Below are 23,778 nucleotides of genomic sequence, written 5' to 3'. Positions count from 1 at the left end.
AATTTTGTTGTGAAAATCACAGTCTCATTTTGAGATGCTCATGGTTGTCAATAGGGAAATAACTGTTACATCTAATTGCTTCAAGCTGATAAGAGTAATTGAGAATTTCGAAAGTAACTGTACAGAAGCAAATTTTATGCGAAAATGTTCCGAACAAAAGTGGCTTCCTCGAGAGTAGCTTTGTGTAGCAGCATTCGAGCATCTTGAGGCATCCGCAAACAAAATGCCGTCTCGAGTAAATAACACTTTATTTCGATGTTTATCTCTCGCCAGCTCCATTCGGATTTCGAGTCTTTAGGACCTACAGACTTCGACGAGGACGACGACACGGTACAAGTGTTTGGAGTATTTGGAATCGTTCGTTCTGAGCCACATGTACCTACTTCTACCACACAAGCCAATCGCACAGCGAATACTCAATTTATCGCTCCTTCGATAGTGTGAAACTTCCTAGCAAGCAGCTACTAATAGTAGTACCAAGCACCAATAGAACTGTCCGGGAAAGAGTTTCCGGTTCAGCAGAGCGTCCAACGTCCAATCCAACAACGGCAGCAGCAACGTGAACGGAAACCTCCGGGCGGCCAATCAGATCAACATGGGAACGGTAAATTTCAGCGGCTGCATCAGCTGCAAACTCCTGACCAGACCTAATAACAACTGCTAAAGAACGACTAACGCCATCATTTCCGCTCCCAGGCCATTGATATGTGCTGATGGCTAAAGATACACCAGCCATGCCATTCTGCGGCATTCGGAAGAATCCCTCTGAATGTGAAGTAGTTAGTTGGTTCGGAAAACTGCTGCCTTCCCACCATTCAATGCAATGGCTGGGGCTGTTTCTTATCGTTGCATTGACAGAATGGGACAGAAAATATGTTTCTAGCATAGATATGTAGGTGTGTAGTTCTTCTTTACACATAAAGGCTAGTGAATGATATCGGGATGAAAGCACTGCTTGGCATCTCAAACGCAACGAGGAAACTTTGGTTTGACGTGTGTTCAGAATGTTTAAAACTTTCATCAATACTATTTTTACACTCATCTGTCCCAGAAATTTTTACCCGTTACAGTAGACTGAGTCAATTCGGGGTCATTTTTAAATTTCTCAAACCCTGGGGTCTAAAAAGCTTCGTGTTGGTCCAAAACTCATCCATGATTTTTTGCAGATTTTTTAAGTAACGTTTACATGAGTAAATTTGAACTTTCAGGTTTATATAAGAAAATTGAATATTTTTTACTGAAAAATCAACATCATTTTTGTTTTTTCTCTGGAACCGAACCTGTTGATGGTTTTTGTGCAAATTTTTAAATTTCCTAAAGAAAATTTTCCACTGAACAACTTTGTTGAAGACAGTAACTTAGTATCTTATTAGGCAAAACAGTCTTAGCTGTTTAACAGGGGTATGTCTTTTCGCATTGATAAACAATAAATTCAATTGACACCACTGCTGAGTGCCTAGCGAAGTATTGTATAACTTTTTTTCATGAAATACTTCGCGAGGCTCCAGCAGTGATGTCAATTGAATTTATTGTTTGAATTGAATAATTTGACCCCAAATCGACTCAGTCTACCGTTACAGTCTCTGAAGTTTCAATTTGACACTCCTGACCTAATCCAATTTATCTCTCTCGTTTTTACAACCGATTTTCACGAAATTCATTGTTTTGGAAACCTCGTAATGAAAAATGTAACTCAAATATGTTTTTCAAACAATATTCAACTTCATCACTTCAGATTTCCGTTACTCAAAGTCTTAGAAAAAAAAGTCCGAAAAACATGCTTCGGAAGAGACTGTAGATCAGCTACGAAACGCTAAAAAAAATTTCAACAAGTTTCCAAGAAAGCTGAAGTTAAATTTATACCTTGCACACAAGGATTATATTATGTATATTATTTTAATTTCTTTAAGATAATGACCACAAAAACGCAATCGTCTGTGAAAATTTTCTGGATTTATGTGATTTCAGTTTTATATTTATCATATTAACGCGCAAGAACTGAATTAAACTTCGAATCTAAATTTTATTTCGGAATCCCGGAACTTGACAACTGGGGATTTTTTTTTATTATCTGACAATTTGCGCCGAGGGTCTTCAGATTTTCCCCAAAATTGAAAATTTGGTTCATTTTTGCGACTTAAAAACACATGTATTTTTTCAGATTTCTAACATTTTTATTTTTTGAGTTAGCTTCGGTTAGATTTTTTTGTGAATAAAAAATAACCATTTTTCAAAGCTACATAACTCTGTTGTTTCTCAACGGAAGTTATAAAATAGCACATCAAAATGCATTGAAATTTTATCAGCTTTCCAAATAGAATAGTTGAAAAAAATTAAATAATGACCTTCAACATGAAAAGTTGTAAATAAACTTTAAATGGCGTCTAAAAGTACCGTCTGCACCACCGAATATTTTGCAAAAAATACCATTGTGTAGCTCGATTCATGATGCAACTTTCATCTGAAGACATCAAAGTGGGCCATTAACACCTTGAAAAGTTATGAAAGAAATAATGACAATAAATCTCTTTTTTAGCATCGAAAACAAACAATGGTCGAACAACTGCACTCACATATGGAGAAAGCAAGCACTTCTAACAACATGGAAACAAAAGAGCTTACCAAAGCAGGTAAAAAACACTACTTTTTCGTGCTTTGTAGAGTGTTTGCAGCAAAACTGACTTTAAATTTTAACCAAAATTCTGAGTATCGTAATGTTTAAGTGATATAACTAATAATGGGAATGTTGCTTTTACAACCTGGTCATATACTATGTAACTTATTAATTTTTCGATCAAAGATCATTGTGAAGCATAATCAATGCCAATAGTAGAAGGTTCAGTCCCTGTGTTTGAGATCACAAAAAAGTGATTCAAAAATGAAATATAGACGTGCTTTACATAGTTTTTATATCGTGAGCTAAGCACTGGACACCAAAATCCTTTCCCATTGATCAAAAAAGTATGAGAAAGTGGCACAAATGAAAACTGTGAAATGATGAAAATATGATACTTTTACCGTATTCGTTTTCTACATTCGTCTAGTTTTGAGGTTTACCATACTAGAACGAACATAATTCGTCGTCAGTGTTTTGCTACCTCGATCGCTCACACACGAATCTTCAGTGTTTCACCGTCCATTTTAAATCAAATCTGGGGAATTACGGATGCAAAACTTAGCGCATAAACTTCTAAAAATGACAGTAAAATATACATAACTTGTTGTGACCTGGTGCAAAACTGGGTATAAACAAATACGTTATAAGATTTTTGGATATAACATGAAAAGTCAGTTTAGCTGCAACACTCTACCGCCCCTTCTTTCATAACAGTCCCATATACAAAAATAAGCAAGCGAGACAATCAGCTTTTTCTGTTTTGGAATATATTTTTAAATTGTGACCACCACTTTCAGCATAAACGAAAATCGTTTCTAGGTTGTCATAATAAATCGTTAGCCCTGAAATTTTTGAAATTGGGTTATTGGTAAGGTCGAGAGCACCATTTTTATTCATTATGGAACTGTTAATCGACCATATTTGAAACCTTTTTCGAATCTACTAGCATAACAGTCACATACAAAATATATTTTTCTCACCAAGCTACTTTCTAAGACTTCAATTTGATCATTTTTGAACTTCTAAATGCAATTGTCAGAAAAAGAAACATACTTTGCAAAAAAATATCATGAATACCACATTGTAAGTTGTATCTTTTTACGATTTTTGATTGCATCCGATAGTTTTGCGCTCAGGAAGTCATTTCTAAGAAAATCAGACCTGCCTTCGAAAACTAGTGTGCATCATTCGACATCAAGTGAGTTAAAAAAATGTTTAAATGATTCAAAGCAATAAACCAGAGACTATTTCGCCGGAAGAAACATTGGAAAGTAACCAAATCCGTGGTATTTCACATATAGGACTGTTATTCAGGTATGATTTTTTTTTCGAAATTTCTAGAACAAAACCTCTTTTTTTAGTCTTTTATGTTGAAGCCTTATGTGGACCTAAAATTACGAAAATTCATATGGGACTGTTATGCGAGTAGAGGCAGTCTGAAAAGGACGAAAAGTAGTGTTTTTTTACCAGCTTTGATAAGTTCTTTTGTTTCCATGTTGTTAGAAGTGCTTGCTTTCTCCATATGTGAGTGCAGTTGTTCGACCATTGTTTGTTTTCGATGCAAAAAAAGAGATTTATTGTCATTATTTCTTTCATAACTCTTCAAGGTGTTAATGGCCCACTTTGGTGTCTTCAGATGAAAGTTGCATCATGAATTGAGCTACACAATGGTATTTTTTGCAAAATATTCGGTGGTGCAGACGATACTTTTAGACGCCATTTTAAGTTTATTTACAACTTTTCATGTTGAAGGTCATTATTTAATTTTTTTCAACTATTCTATTTGGAAAGCTGATAAAATTTCAATGCATTTTGATGTGCTATTTTATAATTTCCGTTGAGAAACAACAGAGTTATGTAGCTTTGAAAAATGGTTATTTTTTATTTGCAAAAAAATCTAACCGAAGCTAACTCAAAAAATAAAAATGTTAGAGATCTGAAAAAATACATGTGTTTTTAAGTCGCAAAAATGAACCAAATTTTCAATTTTGGGGAAAATCTGAAGACCCCCGGCGCAAACCCGTCAGATAATAAAAAAAAATCCCCAACTGCCAAAAGTTCGAAAAAATAGCTTTTTTTTAATTCTCCAAAAATTCAAAAATTTGCCAAATTACGTAAATTTTCCAATCCTCTTTTCAAAATTTATCTGGTGTGACTTAAACAATTTTGTCGGTTCAAAAGTACGGTTTAAGTAACGGAATAAATCTTCATAGGAAAAAAAGGGGACAGTTCATTATTGATAGCTAGTTTGCAAAAAATCCATCGAAAAGTAATGTCAAATTTATATTTCAATGGAAAGCAAATAACTTGATCAACAAATCCCTCTTACAAAATTATACGAACTCTCAAGGTTATAACTTACTGAAAAAGGCATTATTTTGGACATTTCTTAGTTCGAATATGTACCGTAAACTGGGGGAACTAGGATCACTTTTTTCATTCATTTCTGAATATTTCGGATGGGGTGGCTTTTTCGTAATACCTAATATTTTTAAACACTTACTGAGATGAGGAGTATAAAACATGATCATTGATTGCATTTAGTTCAAACGACATTGATGGTTATAATTAAATGTTTGTTACAAAACCAGGTTTCGCATATCGGGGTAACTTTGATCACTATGGTTTTTACGTACCTCAACATCTTCAAAATTATTGTTATGGTGCCATTTAGCACAGAAGGCATAAACATTAATAACAGTAATTTTTGTTAGGTTTAAACTGATTTTTTCAACGCTTTTTTAAACAACTATGTATACTCAAAAGATCAAACAATGTTGCTGCATACATCTAGGGGTAAAAATTATAAACATTTCTCAATTTTTTTTGGCCTCATAAACCAATGAAATTTTGCCTTCGTGTAACTCCCTAGGTCCTCGCACTGTTCCCATGTAATTTTTTTCTTCAAATTTAACCATTTGATAGGATTTAAGCCATTTTTACTGTAGGTTCAACTGTTAGGTTCAACTATTTAAGGTGGATGTGAGCAGTCAATCAAGCTAAGCTAAGCTAAGCTAAGCTGTATATCACTTTTTTATTTGATTTGTGTTTTACTAAAGGGTGTCCACGATGAAATTGCTACACTATGAAATTGCTCTAACTTTTAAACCGTTGGGTAGAATTTAATCAAAATTTGGGTGGATTTAGTTCATAGTGCATTGTTTACATCCCGCAAGTTTTAAAGTCCTGTGATCAAAACACGCGTGAATGGAGTCAAAATAACAGCTCGTGCGTGATAAAATCTTGCGCATTCATCACGACAACAAGGATCTCTCACATAGTTCCATCGCTAAAACTTTGGGAATTGCGAATTCCACGGTGTCGCGAGTGATAAAGCGGTTCAAGGAACGATTGACCAACGATCGGAAGCCCAGAAGTGAAGGAAAAAGTACTCCGTACAACACCAAGAATCACAACCGCGTAGTTGAGGCCTTCAACCGAAACCCGAACGCCTCCGTTCGAGATGTGGCTAAGAAGCTGCACCTAAGGCCGATGACATAGTGAGAGCGATGCGATGCGAATTGGCGAACGCGGCCAATGCGAACTCGAGCGGCGGAACAAATTGACATCTGCTTAGCCGCGTTTAGTATGTCAGGATGAAGCGTTCACATACATTTTCATCAAATGTGGTTCGCCGCATTGAATCGCATTCGCCGGTTCGCATCGCATCGCACTCACTATGTCATCGGCCTAAGCCGAAGTTTTGTCCAGAAGGCCAAAACTAAGGCTGGGCTTTGAACGTTCAAGCTACAAAAGGCCCTAATCACGAAGATAAGCAGAACAAGTCCGCCAGATCCCGTGCCAGCAAGTTGTACCTCAACATTCTGACGAAAGTTGAATGCTGCATCATGGACGACGAAACATATGTGAAAGCCGACTTCAAACAGATCCTCGGCAACCTGTTTTTCACGGCTAAGGATACGTTCAGCGTTCCGGAGCATGTCCTCAGAACTCAGAGAATATCCAAATTTGTGCATAAATTCCTGGTTTGGCAAGCCATCTGCTCGTGCGGGAAGCGGAGTGCAGCTTTCGTGACTCAGGACATTATGAACGGACAGTTGTACATGAAAGAGTGCCTATAGAAGCGGCTGCTTTCTCTCCTGAAAGCCCACATCGTCCCAACAATCTTCTTGCCGGATTTGGCATGCCACTACTCCAAGAACAAGCTGAAATGGTATGCGAACAATAAGGTCAATTTCGTGCCGAAAATGTTTAACTCCCCCAACACTCCGGAGCTTCACCCCATCGAGAAGTACTGAGCGATAATGAAGCAGCACCTTCTTAAAGACCTTAGGTAGTGAAAACAGTCGAGGAACTGAATAAAGTAGGGGTTAACATGCAAAACACGGTTGATTCACAGGTTGTGCAGAATCTTATGGCCGGGGTTAAGGCCAAGGTGTGAGCATTTGCGTATGGACTGTAAATAAAATACGAGTAAAACGGCAAAATGATGTTTAATAGTTATTTTTCAATCCCTTAAAATTTGATGGCAATCGGATGAAAACACGAATTTTGCGAATCTATTTTGTGTGTGGCAATTTCATCGTGGACACCCTTTATATAGTGTTCAATATCTGGTACCTGTTCAATAACTAGTGCTTGATACCAGTAAATAAAATAAAAATATTATGGATGACAATATGAAACAGAGAATGAAGAATAAATTGAAGTGCCTCTGCAGAAATACCTCTGCAGCAGTAGAGGAACTGAATGATTCATATACTGATCATCAATATTCAATGAAAAACGAAGCCAAACTTAATGACAGATTTTTTTTTACTAAACCGGATCAATTTTCTTATTTAAACATAAGAAAATCATTTTTATTGTTTTCGGTAACATATTTTCTTAAATAACCAAGGTGATCCAAACCCCCTCTAAAGGGCAACTGTTTCAAAAAATAATTTTTCTCAAAAAATTTTAGTTTTTCGTTCAATTTTTCTATTCAAAAACAAGTCTGCATTGTTATATTTTCGATATAAGCTTTTTTACGACAGTTATTTAGAAAACAATCTAAACGCCACCTTTTTTCACCCATTGTCACCCCGCACGACGGTAAATAAACGACAAACCAATCCTGTAACACAAAAAAAGATATTCGATGTTAAACAAAAAATATTAACTCATTATATTTTTTTGAACCTTCTATCTGTTAATTTGTAAGCTGGTTAACCGTATGAAGAAAACGAAAAATGGTAGAAAAGTTTATTTGTATAGCCAATAACTTTGTTGCTTCGGAGAAACTTCGTAAGCACATTTTATGAATTTCTTAACATCGCTAGCAAGCAAACCCTGACATTTTTACCACTTTTCCTTGGATTCAGATTTAAATTTAGAAATAATTATAACTTTCCATGGAAGTAATAAGCTTCTACTTAAATATGCAAAAATAAGCTTAAAAATTTAATATGTAATTTGAAAAATATTTGATTTAAAGCTTTCCTGCTGAATTTTTCTGAATGAATTAACATGCGAAAATGTCTTGTCCCATACTTATTTCCAAACAAATTTAACAATATTAATTTAAATACTGAATAGAAAAAAAAATATTTTTTTAAATATAGCATATGACCCGCCTTTACCATACTGTTATCAGAATTATTTTTCAGATTTGTCTCATATTACCACCATATGCTTATAAGGAGTGCATTTAATCGAAAAAAATGCAACACTTTGTTAAGCGAGTAACTTTTGAATGTATTTCGGTTTTCGTTGTTTTTAAAGCTGTATGTTTATTTGGCAACCAACGATCCTTATTAACCAGTTATATTTAAGGTTCAATCTCATCGTTTTGCTTTGTTTTTGTTAGATTTTGCCAGCAGACATTTCAGTAAAACGTATTTCAGTTGCACAAAAATAATCAAGTTTTGATAGTTTCGAAACAGCACTGAATTGCCCACAGTTTCTTTTAAAAGAGAAGTACTAAGCCAAAAAGTAACGGATATTGAAGTACAATGAGCAAAATAAGAATAGCACCATCATGTGTTTTGCTTGTTAAAATATGAATGATTGAAAATTACGAAAATTTTCTTCCACAGTTTGTTCTGAATTGCTTAATGGATAAATTAAGCTTAAATTTACTTTTTTTGGACGTAGCAATTGGCGATGAGGACAAAAAATGTGAAAAAGGAGTGCGAAATAAGAATAGCACCACTTGAGTTTTTCAACAAAAACAAGATTATTTTTAAAAATTTACTGTGTAAAAGTGAATAATAATGCTTCTACGAATTATTTGAATAGATAACTGCATTTTAGGAGTTTTCCAGAATTCCAAAGGGTTTTAAAGGAATTAAAACCCTTTGGCGTTAAGGAATTTGATATTGGAGCTATAAAACTTTATCAAACTGCTTGATTTCTTCATTAACATTCATAGTATGATGCAAAATGGTAAAACATAGATTTGAGGCTGAGTTTGAATCCAAAAAGCAGGTTGGAATTCAAAAATACTAATGTTTTTTAATAGTCAAACACTATTTCTCTAGTTTTCAGTCATAGATGGCAGCACTATCTTGCCATTTAACCAAATTGATGCCCATTTTCGAATATCCGGGATTAACTAGGGAGTGCTGGATGATTTTGGTCAAGAAATAAATACATGTACCGTGTGAACGCTTTGGAAATTCTAAGATCACTAAATCCAAAAAAAATAGAATTGCATCAAGGTCACAAAAAGTAAATTTTTTGGACCGAAATCAGAATAAAATGCAGTTATCTATTCAAATAATTCGTAGAAGCATTATTATAAACTTTTACATAGTAAATTTTTAAAAATAATCTTGTTTTTGTTGAAAAACTCAAGTGGTGCTATTCGCAACCTTTTTTTCACATTTTTTGTCCTCAACGCCAATTGCTACGTCCAAAAGAAGTAAACTTATGCTTGATTTATCCGTTAAGCAATTCAGAGCAAACGGTGGAAGAAAATTTCCGTAATTTTCAATCATTCATATTTTAACAAGCAAAAAACATAGTGGTGCTATTCTTATTTCGCTCACTGTAGGAGTATGCAGTCACTCAAAAAACAGATTTGATGAAGTATAAGAGGAAAAAACTGACAAACATGACTGAAAAAAGTGTGCGCCGGCCGATGGGAGAAACCAAAAATAAAGTAGAAATATTTCTTACAAAAAATATTTTTTTTTAATTTTATTTATAAATTATTATAAAATTACCTTTAATTATTTCGTCGATAGAAGTTATTTCAATCACACAAATGATTTTCTAGATACACGCAGGCGTACCTGTCCCATTTCTAAAAGAACTAAACTTTATTATACACTCCATTTCAAATACCAACTCTTTAAAAATCTGTTGATTAGTTTTAAACGCCAAGCGGAAAATAAATAGGTGCATCCAAAAATCTCCTACGAGCCAATGCATAAATAAAAGTATTATCAATGCAAATACGATCTGTACATTAATTCAGCGCTCGGACAAAAATCTCCCGCAATCAATCAAATTAACAAAGCTCATTTCGAAATGCAGAACCCTCGATTACAGACGGGTCAGTCGAGTGGTGGCATTTGCAATTTTAATGCATAAAATTCACATACGTTATGATGGTCCTCCAATCCGGTTCAACTCCGGTCGAAATCGCTCGAATCCGAACGTGTAGGTTATAATTTCCATCCTGATGCTGATGCTGCTGCCATTATCCATTGGTGGTGGAAAGCTCCACAAACTGATTACAGGCCTTGACTGACAACGCATCGCTCACGGATGTTTTGACGATGAGGAAAAAAGGATCGGGGTGACAACTTTCCGAAAATTCATCTGGCCCAGAAAGCACAATAATTCGCTTTGGCAACAGATTGCAACAGCATAGCAGGTAGCACCTTTTGCCTAGTAGCATTATTTTCGGGAAAGCGCCGGAATATATGTATGGATGAGGGTCCAGTTGACAGAGCACTGGGAATAAAATTTAAACTTTTATCTGTTGCTGACACGAAAATTAACGCTATCCGGGATAATGATATCGGTTGCAATTTGCATACATGAGCGAACTTACTCCCGCACTTACATTTACACTTACACACACATACACACATGCTCAAATCTGCATACTTGAGCGCATACTTAGCCAGTATAGTAGGGTAGTTTTGACATTCAGTGCTCGGATGTTTCATAGGAATCCGGTCCGCTTGTCCGTCTATCCATCTGCCTGGCTTCTGTTCTTCTGACTCTCTTCGCAGAATTGCTTGTGCAAATACAAACAAAAACTTACTTAAACACCCACTGGGGCAGTGGGATGGGTTTAGTTTTTTTACCCTGAAAACACACGGCTCAAGCTTTACGCGAAAAGTGGTGATAGTGTCCAGGACCCACATTTCAGAGTACCAAAGCCGTTGCGAATAACGCAATTATCAAATTTATACTGCATAATGGAGTTTTACAGATGCTAAACTTGCCCCGGAAATGGTGTGTTTTACACCGACCGAATCTGCGAAGCTTTTGTGGGGGGCCAATTTAGCGGATTGAAGCGCGTTCGCCCCATATCAGCGCTTTACGAGCATAACGTTCTGTGAATTGTTGCATCAATTGTTTTCACAGCTAATCAATTATTTGTTTTGCGGGAAAGTTACTCCGTTTTGATTAATTATACTCCAAAATAACGAATTAGCTGCACAGCAAAAAAAGTATTGTGAAATTAAATCAAATACCTGCACATAACTTGAGTCGCAAATGTTAATTGATATTACATCGTCAGTATGTATCCGGCTGTTTGAAACCATCTGATATGTATTGTACCGGTGATGCAAAATGGCCCAAATTTCCTAAAAATGAAAAATTAGGAAATTATATTCAAAGTTATAGGTTTGCTTACATTTTTATTTAATTTTGGTAGTACTTACACGCCAAACAAATACAGCTGAGGTCCGTAATCCGTTTCTAACTTTTTGAAATGTAAGAAATTTGAACGTCAATTGAAGAAAACATTGACTACTTGATGCGATATCACACAGAAAGTTGTGATATTACACCACACGACGTATTCACATTGTGTACATCGTTTAGATGTATTATTTGAACAGAAATCCCTAATACTACAACGTCTCCAGAAATTACATCGTCCATCGTTACATTTTTTTTTGCTGTGTGTGATTAAACTGTCAATCTACGTTTTGGGCGGGGTGACAATGGGTCAAAAAACGATGTTATTGAATGTGTTTTCAAATAACTCCCGTTATTAATCTCACATAAGAAACAATGCAGAGATGTGTAACCAACAAAAAGAGTGTACTGAAGATTCACTTTACAAATTTAGGTTGAATCGGGAGAACCAACATGAAAAGCGCTCTGAAGATTAACTTTATGAAATTGGATCGGGAGGACCAACATGAATAGTGTTCTGAAGACTTTACGAATTTACGTTGGATCGAGAGGACCAACATGGTGGGTGTTCTGAAGGTTCACTTCACGAATTTACGTTGGATCGGGAGGACCAACATGAAAAGTGTTCTGAAGGTTCATTTTACGAATTTACGTTGGATCGGGAGAACCAACATAAAGAGTGTTCTGGATTGGACCGAGAGGACCAACAAAAAGAGTGTTATAAGGGGGAGGTGTACTTCTAGCGGTGCGGTCCATTTTTAAATCTATACAGATTAACCCCCCTGGATCTGACTCAGCAGAACAAATTTGGGTTTCCATAGCCCTGAATGAGTTCGCTCTCTACGTTTGCGTATTATATATTCCGCCCGATCGTACCAGCGACTTAAGCTTACTCAATTCACATCTAAGCTCCCTCCAGTGGATTACTGAACGCATGAAACCCAAGGATAAACTCTTCATCATCGGAGACTTCAATTTGCCTGGAATCAAATGGACACTAGCATCATCAGGGGACTTGTACCCTGATTCCCTTAATTCCAGTACATCTATCAGCTCTTCACTAATCCTCGATGCGTATAGTACGGCTGATCTCACCCAACGGAATAATGTACTTAACGATAATGGTCGTATGCTCGACTTATGCTTCGTCAGCTCTGAATTTCTTCCTTCAAATTTACAAGTGCTTGAAGCACCTGATGCTCTGGTGAAACAGTGCCAACACAACCCTCCTCTGCTCATTTCCTTCAAACAGAATATTTATTTATACACACAACCTAGTGCTTCAGCTAAATATGATTTCCGGAAAGCTGATTTCGAATCAATAACTGGTTTCTTATCGAAAATCGCCTGGAGTGATATTCTCGACAAACAAGACGTGAACTCAGCCACTCGATCTTTTTCCAATATCATTTCGCACGCCATAAACCAGTTTGTTCTTTTAAAAACTTTGAAACCGCCGAACAACCCACCATGGTCCAACACGGCTCTCAAAAAACTTAAGACCGCGAAACGTGCTGCTTTGAAAAAACTCACTAAGCACAGGAACCAGTTTACCAAAAGTCGATATCGCTTCCTCAATGGTAAATACAAACAACTGAACAAAACACTGTTTTCAGCATACCAATCAAAAGTTCAAAACCATTTGAAAACTAATCCAAAGAAATTCTGGAGCCATGTCAACAAACAGCGCGATGAATATGGTCTACCTAATACCATGTTCGCATCAGACAACGTAGCCTGCACCACTTCAGAAATATGCAACTTGTTTCGTAACCACTTCAAAAATGTCTTCACCGATGAAACCCTAAATGGAGCTGAAATTTCTGCGGCTGTATCTAATGTGCCACTTCGTGATACGATCGCACCTCATCCGCTAATCACTCCTGCTGCTGTTGAATTCGCTTATTCCAGCCTCAAATGTTCGACTAACCCAGGTCCGGACGGCATTCCATCAATAATACTAAAAAAAATGCTCAACAATGATGTCGCCGGCCTTAGCCCACATTTTTAAGCTTTCTCTCCGTAGTGGCGTTTTCCCCGACGTTTGGAAGGAATCTTATGTATTCCCCGTCCACAAGAAAGGAAACAAGTCTGACGTTTCAAACTACCGCGGAATCGCTGCCCTTTGCGCAGCGTCTAAATTGTTTGAACTCGTTGTTCTCGAATACTTCACCCACAACTGCTCGTCGTATATATCCGACACTCAACACGGCTTCATGCCAAAGAGATCCACTAGCTCCAATTTAGTAGTTTATTCTACGTACATTTTTAATGCGCTCCAAGCACGCCACCAAGTCGATGCTATCTATACCGATTTATCTGCTGCCTTCGAAAAAATCAATCACAGAATAGCAATTGCTAAATTCTCTCGCCTAGGCATCTGTGGGACTATGCTCCGGTGGCTCGAAACCTACCTTTCAGGACGAAGCATGTCAGTTAAAATTGGAGACCATACCTCTAAACCTTTCCGCGTAACATCCGGTGTCCTTCAAGGATCTCACTTAGGGCCCTTCATATTTTTATTGTACCTGAACGACGTAAACTTCGCACTGAGATGTATGCATATTTCCTACGCTGACGATTTTAAACTCTACTTTACCATTCGTACTCCCAAAGATGCAGAGTTTTTACAACTTCAATTGGACGCCTTTTCGAATTGGTGTCGCGAGAACCGTATGGTCCTAAATGCTACAAAATGTTCAATCATATCATTTACAAGGAAGCACTCAACATTTTTCTACGACTACCACATTCAAGAAACACCTCTCACACGTGTCAGCGTAGTTAAAGATCTAGGTGTAATGTTCGACCAACAACTCTCATTCAAAGACCATATCTCATACATTGTTACTAAAGCTTCAAGATGTCTCGGTTTCCTTTTTAGAATAACTGAGCATTTCAGAGACATTCAATGCCTTAAAGTTCTATTCTGTGCATTAGTTCGATCTAACTTAGAGTACTGCTCGGTAGTGTGGAATCCTCGTTACAACAACTCAATCGATCGTATCGAAAAGATTCAACGAAAATTCATACGCTTCGCTCTCCGCAATCTACCATGGAACGATCCCGTCAATCTTCCTGCTTACGAAAACAGATGCAATCTTATTGGTCTACAAACACTGTCTTCCCGTCGAGCTGTGTCTGATGCATCTTTTATATCTGACATAATACTGGGTCATATCGACTGTCTCCAAATTTTAGAACTTGTAAATTTTAACAGTAGGCCCAGAAACCTTCGCTCTCAATCTTTCCTAGTTGTTCCGCATGCTTTTACTAATTATGGTCAAAATGCACCTCTCATAAGAACAATCCGAACGTTCAACCGCGTTTCATCAGAATCTGATTTTCATATCTCCCGAAACACACTCAAATGTAAATTCCGCAGAGCTCTTTCATAATTATAGTTTTAAGAGAAAATTGTACTCATTGTATTGTGTGATAAATTTAAGTACTCGATGTATCATTTAGATTTAAATTGTAATCTGTTGATGCAAAAGATGAGGGTTTTTACGCGCATATGAGACGGATTCAATCTTTTTCATATGGGCTTTTTCCCCTCCAATAAAGATAAAGATAAAGATAAGCTTAACTTTACGAATTTACGTTGGATCGGGAGGACCAACATGAAGGGCTTTTCTAAAGGTTCACTTTATGAATTGACGTTGGATCGGGGAAACCAACATAAAAAGTGTTCTGAAGGTCATCTTTACGAATTTACGTTGGATCGGAAGGACCATCAAGACGAGTGTTGATAAGGTTCGCTTCACGAATTAACGTTGGATCGAGAGGGCCCACAAGAATCATTATCTGCTCTGAAGGTTAACTTTACGAATTTACGTTGGGTTGGGAGGACCAAAAAGAAGAGTGTTCTGGTGGTTAACCTTACAAATTTACGTTGGATCGGGAAGGCTTACAGAAAGAGTGTTCTGAAGGATCATTTTATGAAATTACGTTGGATCGGGAGGACCACCAAGAAGAGTGTTCTGAAGATTAACTTTACGAATTTACGTTGGATTGGGAGGACCAAAAAGAAGAGTGTTCTGAAGGATCATTTTATGAAATTACGTTGGGTCGGGAGGACTTACAAGAATCGTCATCTCTTTTCTGAAGGTTAACTTTACGAAGTTACGACACAACCTTTGTCTACGAGTGAAATGGCCCCTAGCGACACCACTGATAGCCGGCAACCAACCAACCCAAAATCCAAACCAGCTGATCTCGACCGAGCCGGTGTTTCTACATGGACCAGACCAAGCGAGCAACGACCTACAATCGACCACACAAAAGACGACAACAGACCGTTTTTTTATCCCAGGATTGGTACCCGAGTCACTGATCGATGACACCGGCCGGCAATCATCAGACAGTAAATCTGGAGATGATCATCACCAGCCGGTATTGTTTCTGCTACAGCAGCGAAGTTTGTTGAGCGAGAGTATTGGAGCCAAAAAACATCGCAGCCTGTTGGTTTCGGAGGTAGAAGGCAAAACTCGAAACTCGCACCAGTCGAGTTGAGCCTGCCAACCACTCCGGATATTTGATCGTTTTAAATTGTTGCGTGTTAGAATAAGTAAATACATAATTTAAGTTCAAATCAGTTTTTAATTAAATCTTAAGTAAAAACTAAATTATGTGTTTGTAAATAAAATTGTGCGTAGTTTTATGGAAATCGTGCGTGTGTTTTAACTATTCGGTCCGAGAAATTTTGTATGCGGGAAGTTTTCGTTGAACCACGGACCGTTGCAGTTTCGTTTGGTTGGTTCGATGTTGGCAAGCCGACGGGAAAGTTTGGATCCACTTCGAAGGAAAGGTACGGCCCCCAACATTGTGGTCCTTTGAACCGGATGGGAGCAACCGGAAACCCGGAACACGTATCGCTAACGCACGATTGAGGCTTTGGCGCCTTTTGGGTTCGAGAAAAGCGTTATTGGGTCGAGGAAAACGCCATTGGGAAAACGCCATCATCACAGCGGTGAACAATTCACTATTGTTGCATTGTGCACCCTTCGAACAAAGGTGCATTGTTCTGCATCATTAGCGCGCCATTGCAACTGTTCGGCTTGGCTTGGGTGTTGCATGCTAAACACCTGCCGAATTTTTGCATGTTTTTCGGAGGCCTGGAGGAATAATCGAGGATCAACGGTGATTAGGCTACTCATCCTACGGTTGCATGCGCAACATTACTGCACGTGCGGAGATTCCTGTTTTCTCAGGTAATTATACATAAGTGCAGTATATGTTCAGCCGTTTTAGGATTGCATGATATTAACACACCTCTTCGATCTCTACTGTGACATCATTATCCGGAGTGTCGTGACGATTTACGGAACCGCTTGAAGTTGGTTCACACTGGGCGATATTGGATCGCTCTGGAAAGGCCAATTCGACAGCAACCATCATCCTTTGGTTATCGGTGGTGACAAGGTGTTCATCGCGTTCTGGTGGAAGGTATCAGGGCCGCATCGAGAAGGTTTCGGTGTGGGTGCGACTCGGATTCGGTATCGTAGTGGCAAGGGAGCTGCTGCGCTTCAACTAACCGTCGCAGACTCATCCGGCCCTGGTCCGGTAGTGGCACTGGGCCGCATCGAGGAGGTCTCGGTGTGGGTGCTGCTCGTAGGTGATCATCGTTAGTGGCAAGGGTGCTGCTGCGCTCCTACAACTCACCGCAGGAAAGCTGTTTATCCAATCTTGGTCCGGAAGTGGCACTGGGTCACATTGAGGAGGTCTCGGTGTGGGTGCTACTTGAACCGTAGTAGCAAGGGCGCTGCTGCGTTCATACCGGCGGAGGTCTACGCAGAGTGTCGGGCGAAGGTCGCCAATTTTCAACAGCATCGCACGAAGGAAGAGGCAGCGCAACAAAAAGTTCTCTCGGGTGAGATTAATTGAACAGTATATGTCCACATTAGCTAGGGTTTGATAATACACTGTTTTAAATAAAAATTATCCTCTTCAATTAACGTGCTACAACATCCATGAGCAACAACTGTTCGTGATCAGAACAATTTTGGAACTGCTCGTTAGAGCAAGTCATCTTCTTTGGATTTCACTGGTCGTTTTGTCTGGATTCGGCGCCATTACAGGGTTCATAGGTAAAGTGAACAGTATATGTTCAGCCGTTGCAAAATTTTGGAATACTACATCCCATATTACTCCTCTTCGCCTGCCTGTTGATGAATTCTTCGATCGTTTGAGCTGGTGATCAAATTCGGTTTCTGGGTGACGGTCCACAAATTACCATTGGTACAACGAAAGGGTTTCTAAGGTAATTTGCTGGACAGTATATGTTCAGCCGAATTTTGGACATTTTTTGGAAATCTACACCCACATTTCATCCTTTCCGGTTCTGACGTCATCATAATGCCGAAGTCAACTGCAGCTGAGAAGGCCCCGCCGTCGCTGAAGGTTTTACGGGTGAAATTGAAGGAAATTCAAACCAGCTTTTCCGACATTTGGATGTTTGTCGACGGGTACAGGGAGGATTCAACTCAGGGTCAAATTGAGGTTCGATTGGGTAAAATTGATGAGCTGTGGGAAAACTTTTGCGATACTTTAGTTCAGATTAAAGCGCACGATGACTTTAAGGAGACCGATGATTTGTTCGACAAGGAACGGCAGGACTTAAGTAACCAGTATTACTTCTGCAAGGCATTTTTGGTTGATCGGGCAAGAGAATTTGCGGTGCCGGATTCGATCAATCACTCTGTTCGATTGAACGAGTCGTCAGGCCATAGTGGGATGGATCACGTGCGGTTGCCTCAGATAAAATTGCATACTTTTAATGGGGACATCGAAGATTGGCTTGGATTTCGAGATCTGTTTACCTCGTTAATCCATTGCAAGCCAGACCTTTGTGGAGTAGAGAAATTCCACTACTTGAAGGGGTGTCTTGAAGGGGAGCCAAAAACCCTGATAGACTCGCTTCAAATAACCCAGGCAAATTACACGATAGCATGGAATATTCTTTTAAAACGCTACAACAATAGCAAGCAGCTTAAGAAACGTCAGATACAAGCATTGTTTTCCCTTCCCCATCTTGTCAAGGAGTCAATAGCTGATCTGAACGTTTTACTGAAAGGTTTCGAAAAGAATGTTCAAATCCTCGATCAGGTTGTGCAGCCCGAGAACTACAAGGAGCTTCTCTTGGTCCATCTTCTCTCAACACGGTTGGATTCTGTTACGCGTATGGGGTGGGAGGAATTATCAGCTAGCAAGGAGACGGATACTCTCGGAGATTTGACAGAGTTTATTCGGCGGCGGATTGCGGTTCTAGAGGCGCTTCCATCCAAGGCATTGGAATTGAAGGGTGGTTATCAGCAGACAGCAGGGCAGAAGAAGAAACCGTACGTTCGGGTCAGCCACAATGCTTCACAGCAGCAGCAGCAGCAGCAGTATCAGCAGCAACAGTATCCGCAGCAACAGCAACAGTATCAGCAGCAGCAGAACCAACAGCAGCAGAAACCAGGGGCATGCATCGTTTGCAAACGGGAACAGCATGGTGTTCATCAATGCCCAAAATTCAAGCGCTCTACCGTTTCGGAAAGGGTGAATCTACTGCGAACACATGGGTTGTGCCGAAATTGCCTAAGAACAGGACATCAGGCTAGGAATTGTCCATCGAAATTCTCCTGCAAGCAGTGTAGTGGTCGTCATCATTCGCTGGTGTGCTTCCGCTCTGAAAACAACAGTAATGGCCAGGTTTCAGCAAACGCATCGAGGAATGATTCTCTCTCCGACGATCAGGAAGCAGAATCATCGACACGTGTGGCGAACATGGCAGCTCCAATTGGTTCATCAGTAAATTCAGTTTCACAATTTCGATCTCGTGTTTTACTAGCGACAGCGGTGGTCATTATTGAAGACGATATGGGTAATCAGCTTCCGGCAAGGGCTCTGTTGGATTCCGGATCTGAGAGTAATTTTATGACTCAACGGCTTAGTCAACGGATAACGGTTTCTCGAAACAAGGTGGATGTTTCGATTCTCGGCATTGGGCAAGTTGCAACGAAGGTGAAGCAGAAGGTCAGCGCTGTGGTGAAGTCTCGTACCTCTGAATATGCTCGTGAACTTAGTTTCCTGGTTTTACACAAGGTTACGGCAACTCTTCCGACAGCAGATGTCAACACTGGTGGATGGAATATTCCTAAGGGAATTTCGCTAGCTGATCCAGCCTTTTTCCAGTCCAATAGCGTGGACCTCGTCTTGGGAATTGAGTGCTTCTTCGAATTCTTCGAAACTGGTCGAAGAATATCGCTTGGAGCGAATTTGCCAGCACTCAATGAATCAGTCTTCGGATGGATCGTATGTGGAGGTGTTTCTCAACCGAATAGCTCTCTAAGAGTCAGCTGCAACGTCTCGGCGAACGAGACACTTGACATGCTGGTGTCACGGTTTTGGGAATCCGAGGAGATTGGATCAAAGAGGAACTATTCCCCGGAGGAGAGTCTATGTGAGGAGATTTTTGAGCAGACGGTTCAGCGGAGTTCAAGCGGGCGATACAGTGTTGCTCTGCCGACGAAAAAGGTTGCGGTGTCAAGGCTCGGTGGCTCCAGAGACATTGCTTATCGGCGGCTCTTGGGAACAGAACGTCGATTTGCCAGGGATACAGAACTGAAGCGCCAGTACATGGAATTTATGGAGGAATATCATCAACTTGGGCACATGCGGAAGGTTCCGGCGGAGGATATCGGCAATTTTAGAAGGTGTTTTCTGCCACATCATCCGGTAATAAAGGAGGCGAGTACGACTACCAAGGTGCGCATAGTCTTCGATGCCTCGTGCAAGACATCTTCGGGAGTTTCGCTCAACGACGTTTTGATGACCGGACCCGTTGTACAGGATGACCTTAGGTCCATCATCATGCGGTGTCGGACGAAGGCGATTATGCTGGTGGCAGACGTGGAGAAGATGTTCCGCCAAATTGAGATTCAACCCGGAGACAGACCTCTACAGTGTGTATTATGGCGCAAGGATCCTAGCGAGGACGTAGGTGTTTACGAGCTGAACACGGTGACCTATGGAACGAAGCCTGCTCCGTTTTTGGCTACCCGTACTCTGCAACAACTGACGTCAGATGAGGCATCTCGTTTTCCCTTGGCGGCGCAAGCGATGGCAGATGACACCTACATGGACGACGTCATTACCGGAGTGAACATCCTCGAAGAAGCAGTTGAGCTTAGGAAGCAGTTGGAGCAGATCACGGAAAGCGGAGGTTTTCGACTACGCAAGTTTGCCTGTAATCGGTCGGAGGTTCTACAGGGTATTCCGCAAGACAATTTAGCGATTCCTGGGTTCGTAGATTTGGATCCAGATCCCTCTGTCAAAACGTTAGGACTGACTTGGTTGCCCGGTTCGGATACATTCATGTTCCAATTTAATTTACCAAAATTCGAAGACCTCAAGTTGACGAAACGCAACGTACTCTCTGTTATCGCCATGTTATTCGACCCCTTAGGGCTGATTGGAGCCACTATAACCATGGCGAAGATTTACATGCAGCAGTTGTGGACTCTTCAAAATTCGGACGGCAATAGGCTTGATTGGGACGAGCAACTACCTTCCACGGTGGGTGAGCGTTGGCGAAAATTTCACGAGGAGTTGTACTGGCTGAACACCATTAGAATCGATCGCTGTGTTATTCTCCCCAACCCGATAGAGCTGGAACTTCATTGTTTCTCGGATGCTTCTGAGAAGGCGTTTGGCGGTTGCATCTATCTTCGTAGCAGAGACTCGCATGGTTTAGTGTGGACTAGATTAGTTTCGTCGAAATCTAAGGTGGCTCCATTAAAATGTCAATCGATAGCACGTCTCGAACTCTCTGGAGCATTATTGATTGCAGAACAATTCGAAAAGGTGAAGGATTCCTTGAAAATTTCGGCTAAGGCGTTTTTCTGGACCGATTCGACGTGCGTTTTGCGGTGGTTGCAAGCGATTCCGACTGTGTGGACGACATATGTGGCTAATAGGGTGTCGAAGATTCAAACCATCACTCAGGGTTGCAAGTGGAGCCATGTACCAGGCATTGAGAACCCGGCGGACTTGATATCGAGAGGAGTTTCGCCAGCAAACATCGTGGAAAACCAGTTTTGGTGGAGAGGGCCAGCCTGGTTGCAAGAATCACCGGAGAGTTGGCCTCAAGCGCCAGCGTTTTGTGTTCAAGATGAAGGAGATGAGGAACTGCGTCGTACTACTGTGGTCGCTGTTGCCTCTGAAACAGAGGAGTTCGTTAATACTTACATTTCTAAATTCACGTCTTATATTGACCTTATTCGAAAAACTGCTTACTGGCGACGCCTGAAGGCTTTTCTTTGGTGCAGATTGAGAAACTCAGCAGCAGAACCAAATAAAGATTTTCTCTCTGTGTCGGAATTGAAGAATGCTGAACTCGATCTAATTTCTCAGATTCAGAAGATAGTATTTGCGGATGAATGGAAGGCGTTGGCAGAAGGGAAATCGGTGTCTAGGAGTTCGCCGATGCGTTGGTACAACCCTTTTTTATCCTCTGAAGGTGTAATTCGACTTGGCGGTAGGCTGAAAAATTCTGATGAACCTCATGATGCTAAGTATCCTGTTGCACTGCCCGCTAGGCACCTCTTTTCGACGTTGCTCATTAGGTATTACCACGAAAAGCTGCTACACGCAGGCCCACAGCTTTTGTTGAGTGTCTTGAGACAGCGATACTGGGTTTTTGGAGGAAGAGAAATCGTAAGAAATATAGTTCACCGATGTTTAAGATGTTATAGGGCCAAGCCATCTCCAGTCCAGCAGTTCATGGGCGATTTACCTGCTTCCAGAGTGACAGCTGCCCCAGCCTTTCGACGAAGCGGTGTGGATTATTTCGGCCCCGTTTATGTCAGACCTGTTCCTCGACGTCCCCCAGTCAAGGCCTATGTTTGTTGTTTCGTCTGTCTATGCACAAAGGCAGTTCATCTGGAACTGGTTTCAGATTTAACCACTGAGCGGTTTATTCAAGCGTTGCGCAGATTCGTCGGTCGCAGAGGAAAGTGTGCGGAAATCCTGTCCGATAACGGTACGAATTTTGTGGGAGCCCGTAACAAGATGAGAGACCTTTTGGAGCTTCTAATGAATCGCTCCCATCGTGACCAAGTTGCGAAGGAGTGCGTTAATTCCGGAATACAGTGGAGCTTTAGTCCGCCAAGCGCCCCCCATTTCGGTGGTCTATGGGAAGCGGCGGTGCGTTCAGCCAAGAATCATCTGCTTAGAGTGCTGGGAGAAGAGCCGGTTTCGCCAGAGGATTTCAACACACTATTAGTCCAGGTGGAAGCGTGTCTAAACTCCCGACCGTTGACACCCTGTTCAGACGACCCTAATGACATGGAGCCCCTAACACCTGCTCATTTTCTCATCGGTAGCTCCTTGCAAGAAGTGCCAGATGAAAATGTCCTAGATGTTCCCTTTAATCGACTGAGTAAATGTCAGCAGGTTCAAAAGCGATTTCAACAATTTTGGAAGCGATGGCGGAGGGAGTATTTGTGCCAGTTACAAGCAAGGACCAAGCGGTGGAAATCTCCAGTTGACATAAACGAAGGCATGCTTGTTGTTCTGAAGGACGAGAACCTCCCACCCCTACGTTGGAAAATGGCTCGTGTACACCAGACTTACCCTGGCAGCGATGGAGTGGTACGAGTCGTCAAATTAAAAACTGCGCAAGGATACATCGATCGCCCAGTAGAAAAACTTTGCATTCTTCCCATCAAACCCATCGAATCATTAAACCCACCTACAGTTGAGCTCTGAATCCTTCCCATTTGCAATTTCCCACGTTCGTCGAAGAGGAGTTTTTTTTTTATAATTTCAGAAATCCTGGCAATTTCTGGGTGGGTGAGGATGTCTACGAGTGAAATGGCCCCTAGCGACACCACTGATAGCCGGCAACCAACCAACCCAAAATCCAAACCAGCTGATCTCGACCGAGCCGGTGTTTCTACATGGACCAGACCAAGCGAGCAACGACCTACAATCGACCACACAAAAGACGACAACAGACCGTTTTTTTTATCCCAGGATTGGTACCCGAGTCACTGATCGATGACACCGGCCGGCAATCATCAGACAGTATATCTGGAGATGATCATCACCAGCCGGTATTGTTTCTGCTACAGCAGCGAAGTTTGTTGAGCGAGAGTATTGGAGCCAAAAAACATCGCAGCCTGTTGGTTTCGGAGGTAGAAGGCAAAACTCGAAACTCGCACCAGTCGAGTTGAGCCTGCCAACCACTCCGGATATTTGATCGTTTTAAATTGTTGCGTGTTAGAATAAGTAAATACATAATTTAAGTTCAAATCAGTTTTTAATTAAATCTTAAGTAAAAAATA

The 23,778-nt window shown here is 40.5% G+C and overlaps 1 protein-coding gene across 1 annotated transcript; it reads left to right on the top strand.

The window, feature by feature from the left end:
• The first annotated feature begins 17,803 nt into the window (after positions 1 to 17,803).
• Positions 17,804 to 23,200, top strand: LOC129742788 (uncharacterized). The gene is made up of 2 exons (XM_055734730.1): positions 17,804 to 18,834; positions 19,033 to 23,200. The coding sequence occupies exons 1-2, from the start codon at positions 17,804 to 17,806 to the stop codon at positions 23,198 to 23,200; spliced, it is 5,199 nt and encodes a 1,732-aa protein (XP_055590705.1).
• Positions 23,201 to 23,778: the final 578 nt, after the last annotated feature.

Source organism: Uranotaenia lowii, chromosome 2 (genome assembly GCF_029784155.1).
Source record: "Uranotaenia lowii strain MFRU-FL chromosome 2, ASM2978415v1, whole genome shotgun sequence".
Taxonomy (NCBI): domain Eukaryota; kingdom Metazoa; phylum Arthropoda; class Insecta; order Diptera; family Culicidae; genus Uranotaenia; species Uranotaenia lowii.
The sequence above is the reverse complement of the archived record's forward strand: the minus strand, read 5'-3'. Positions and strand labels throughout refer to the sequence as shown.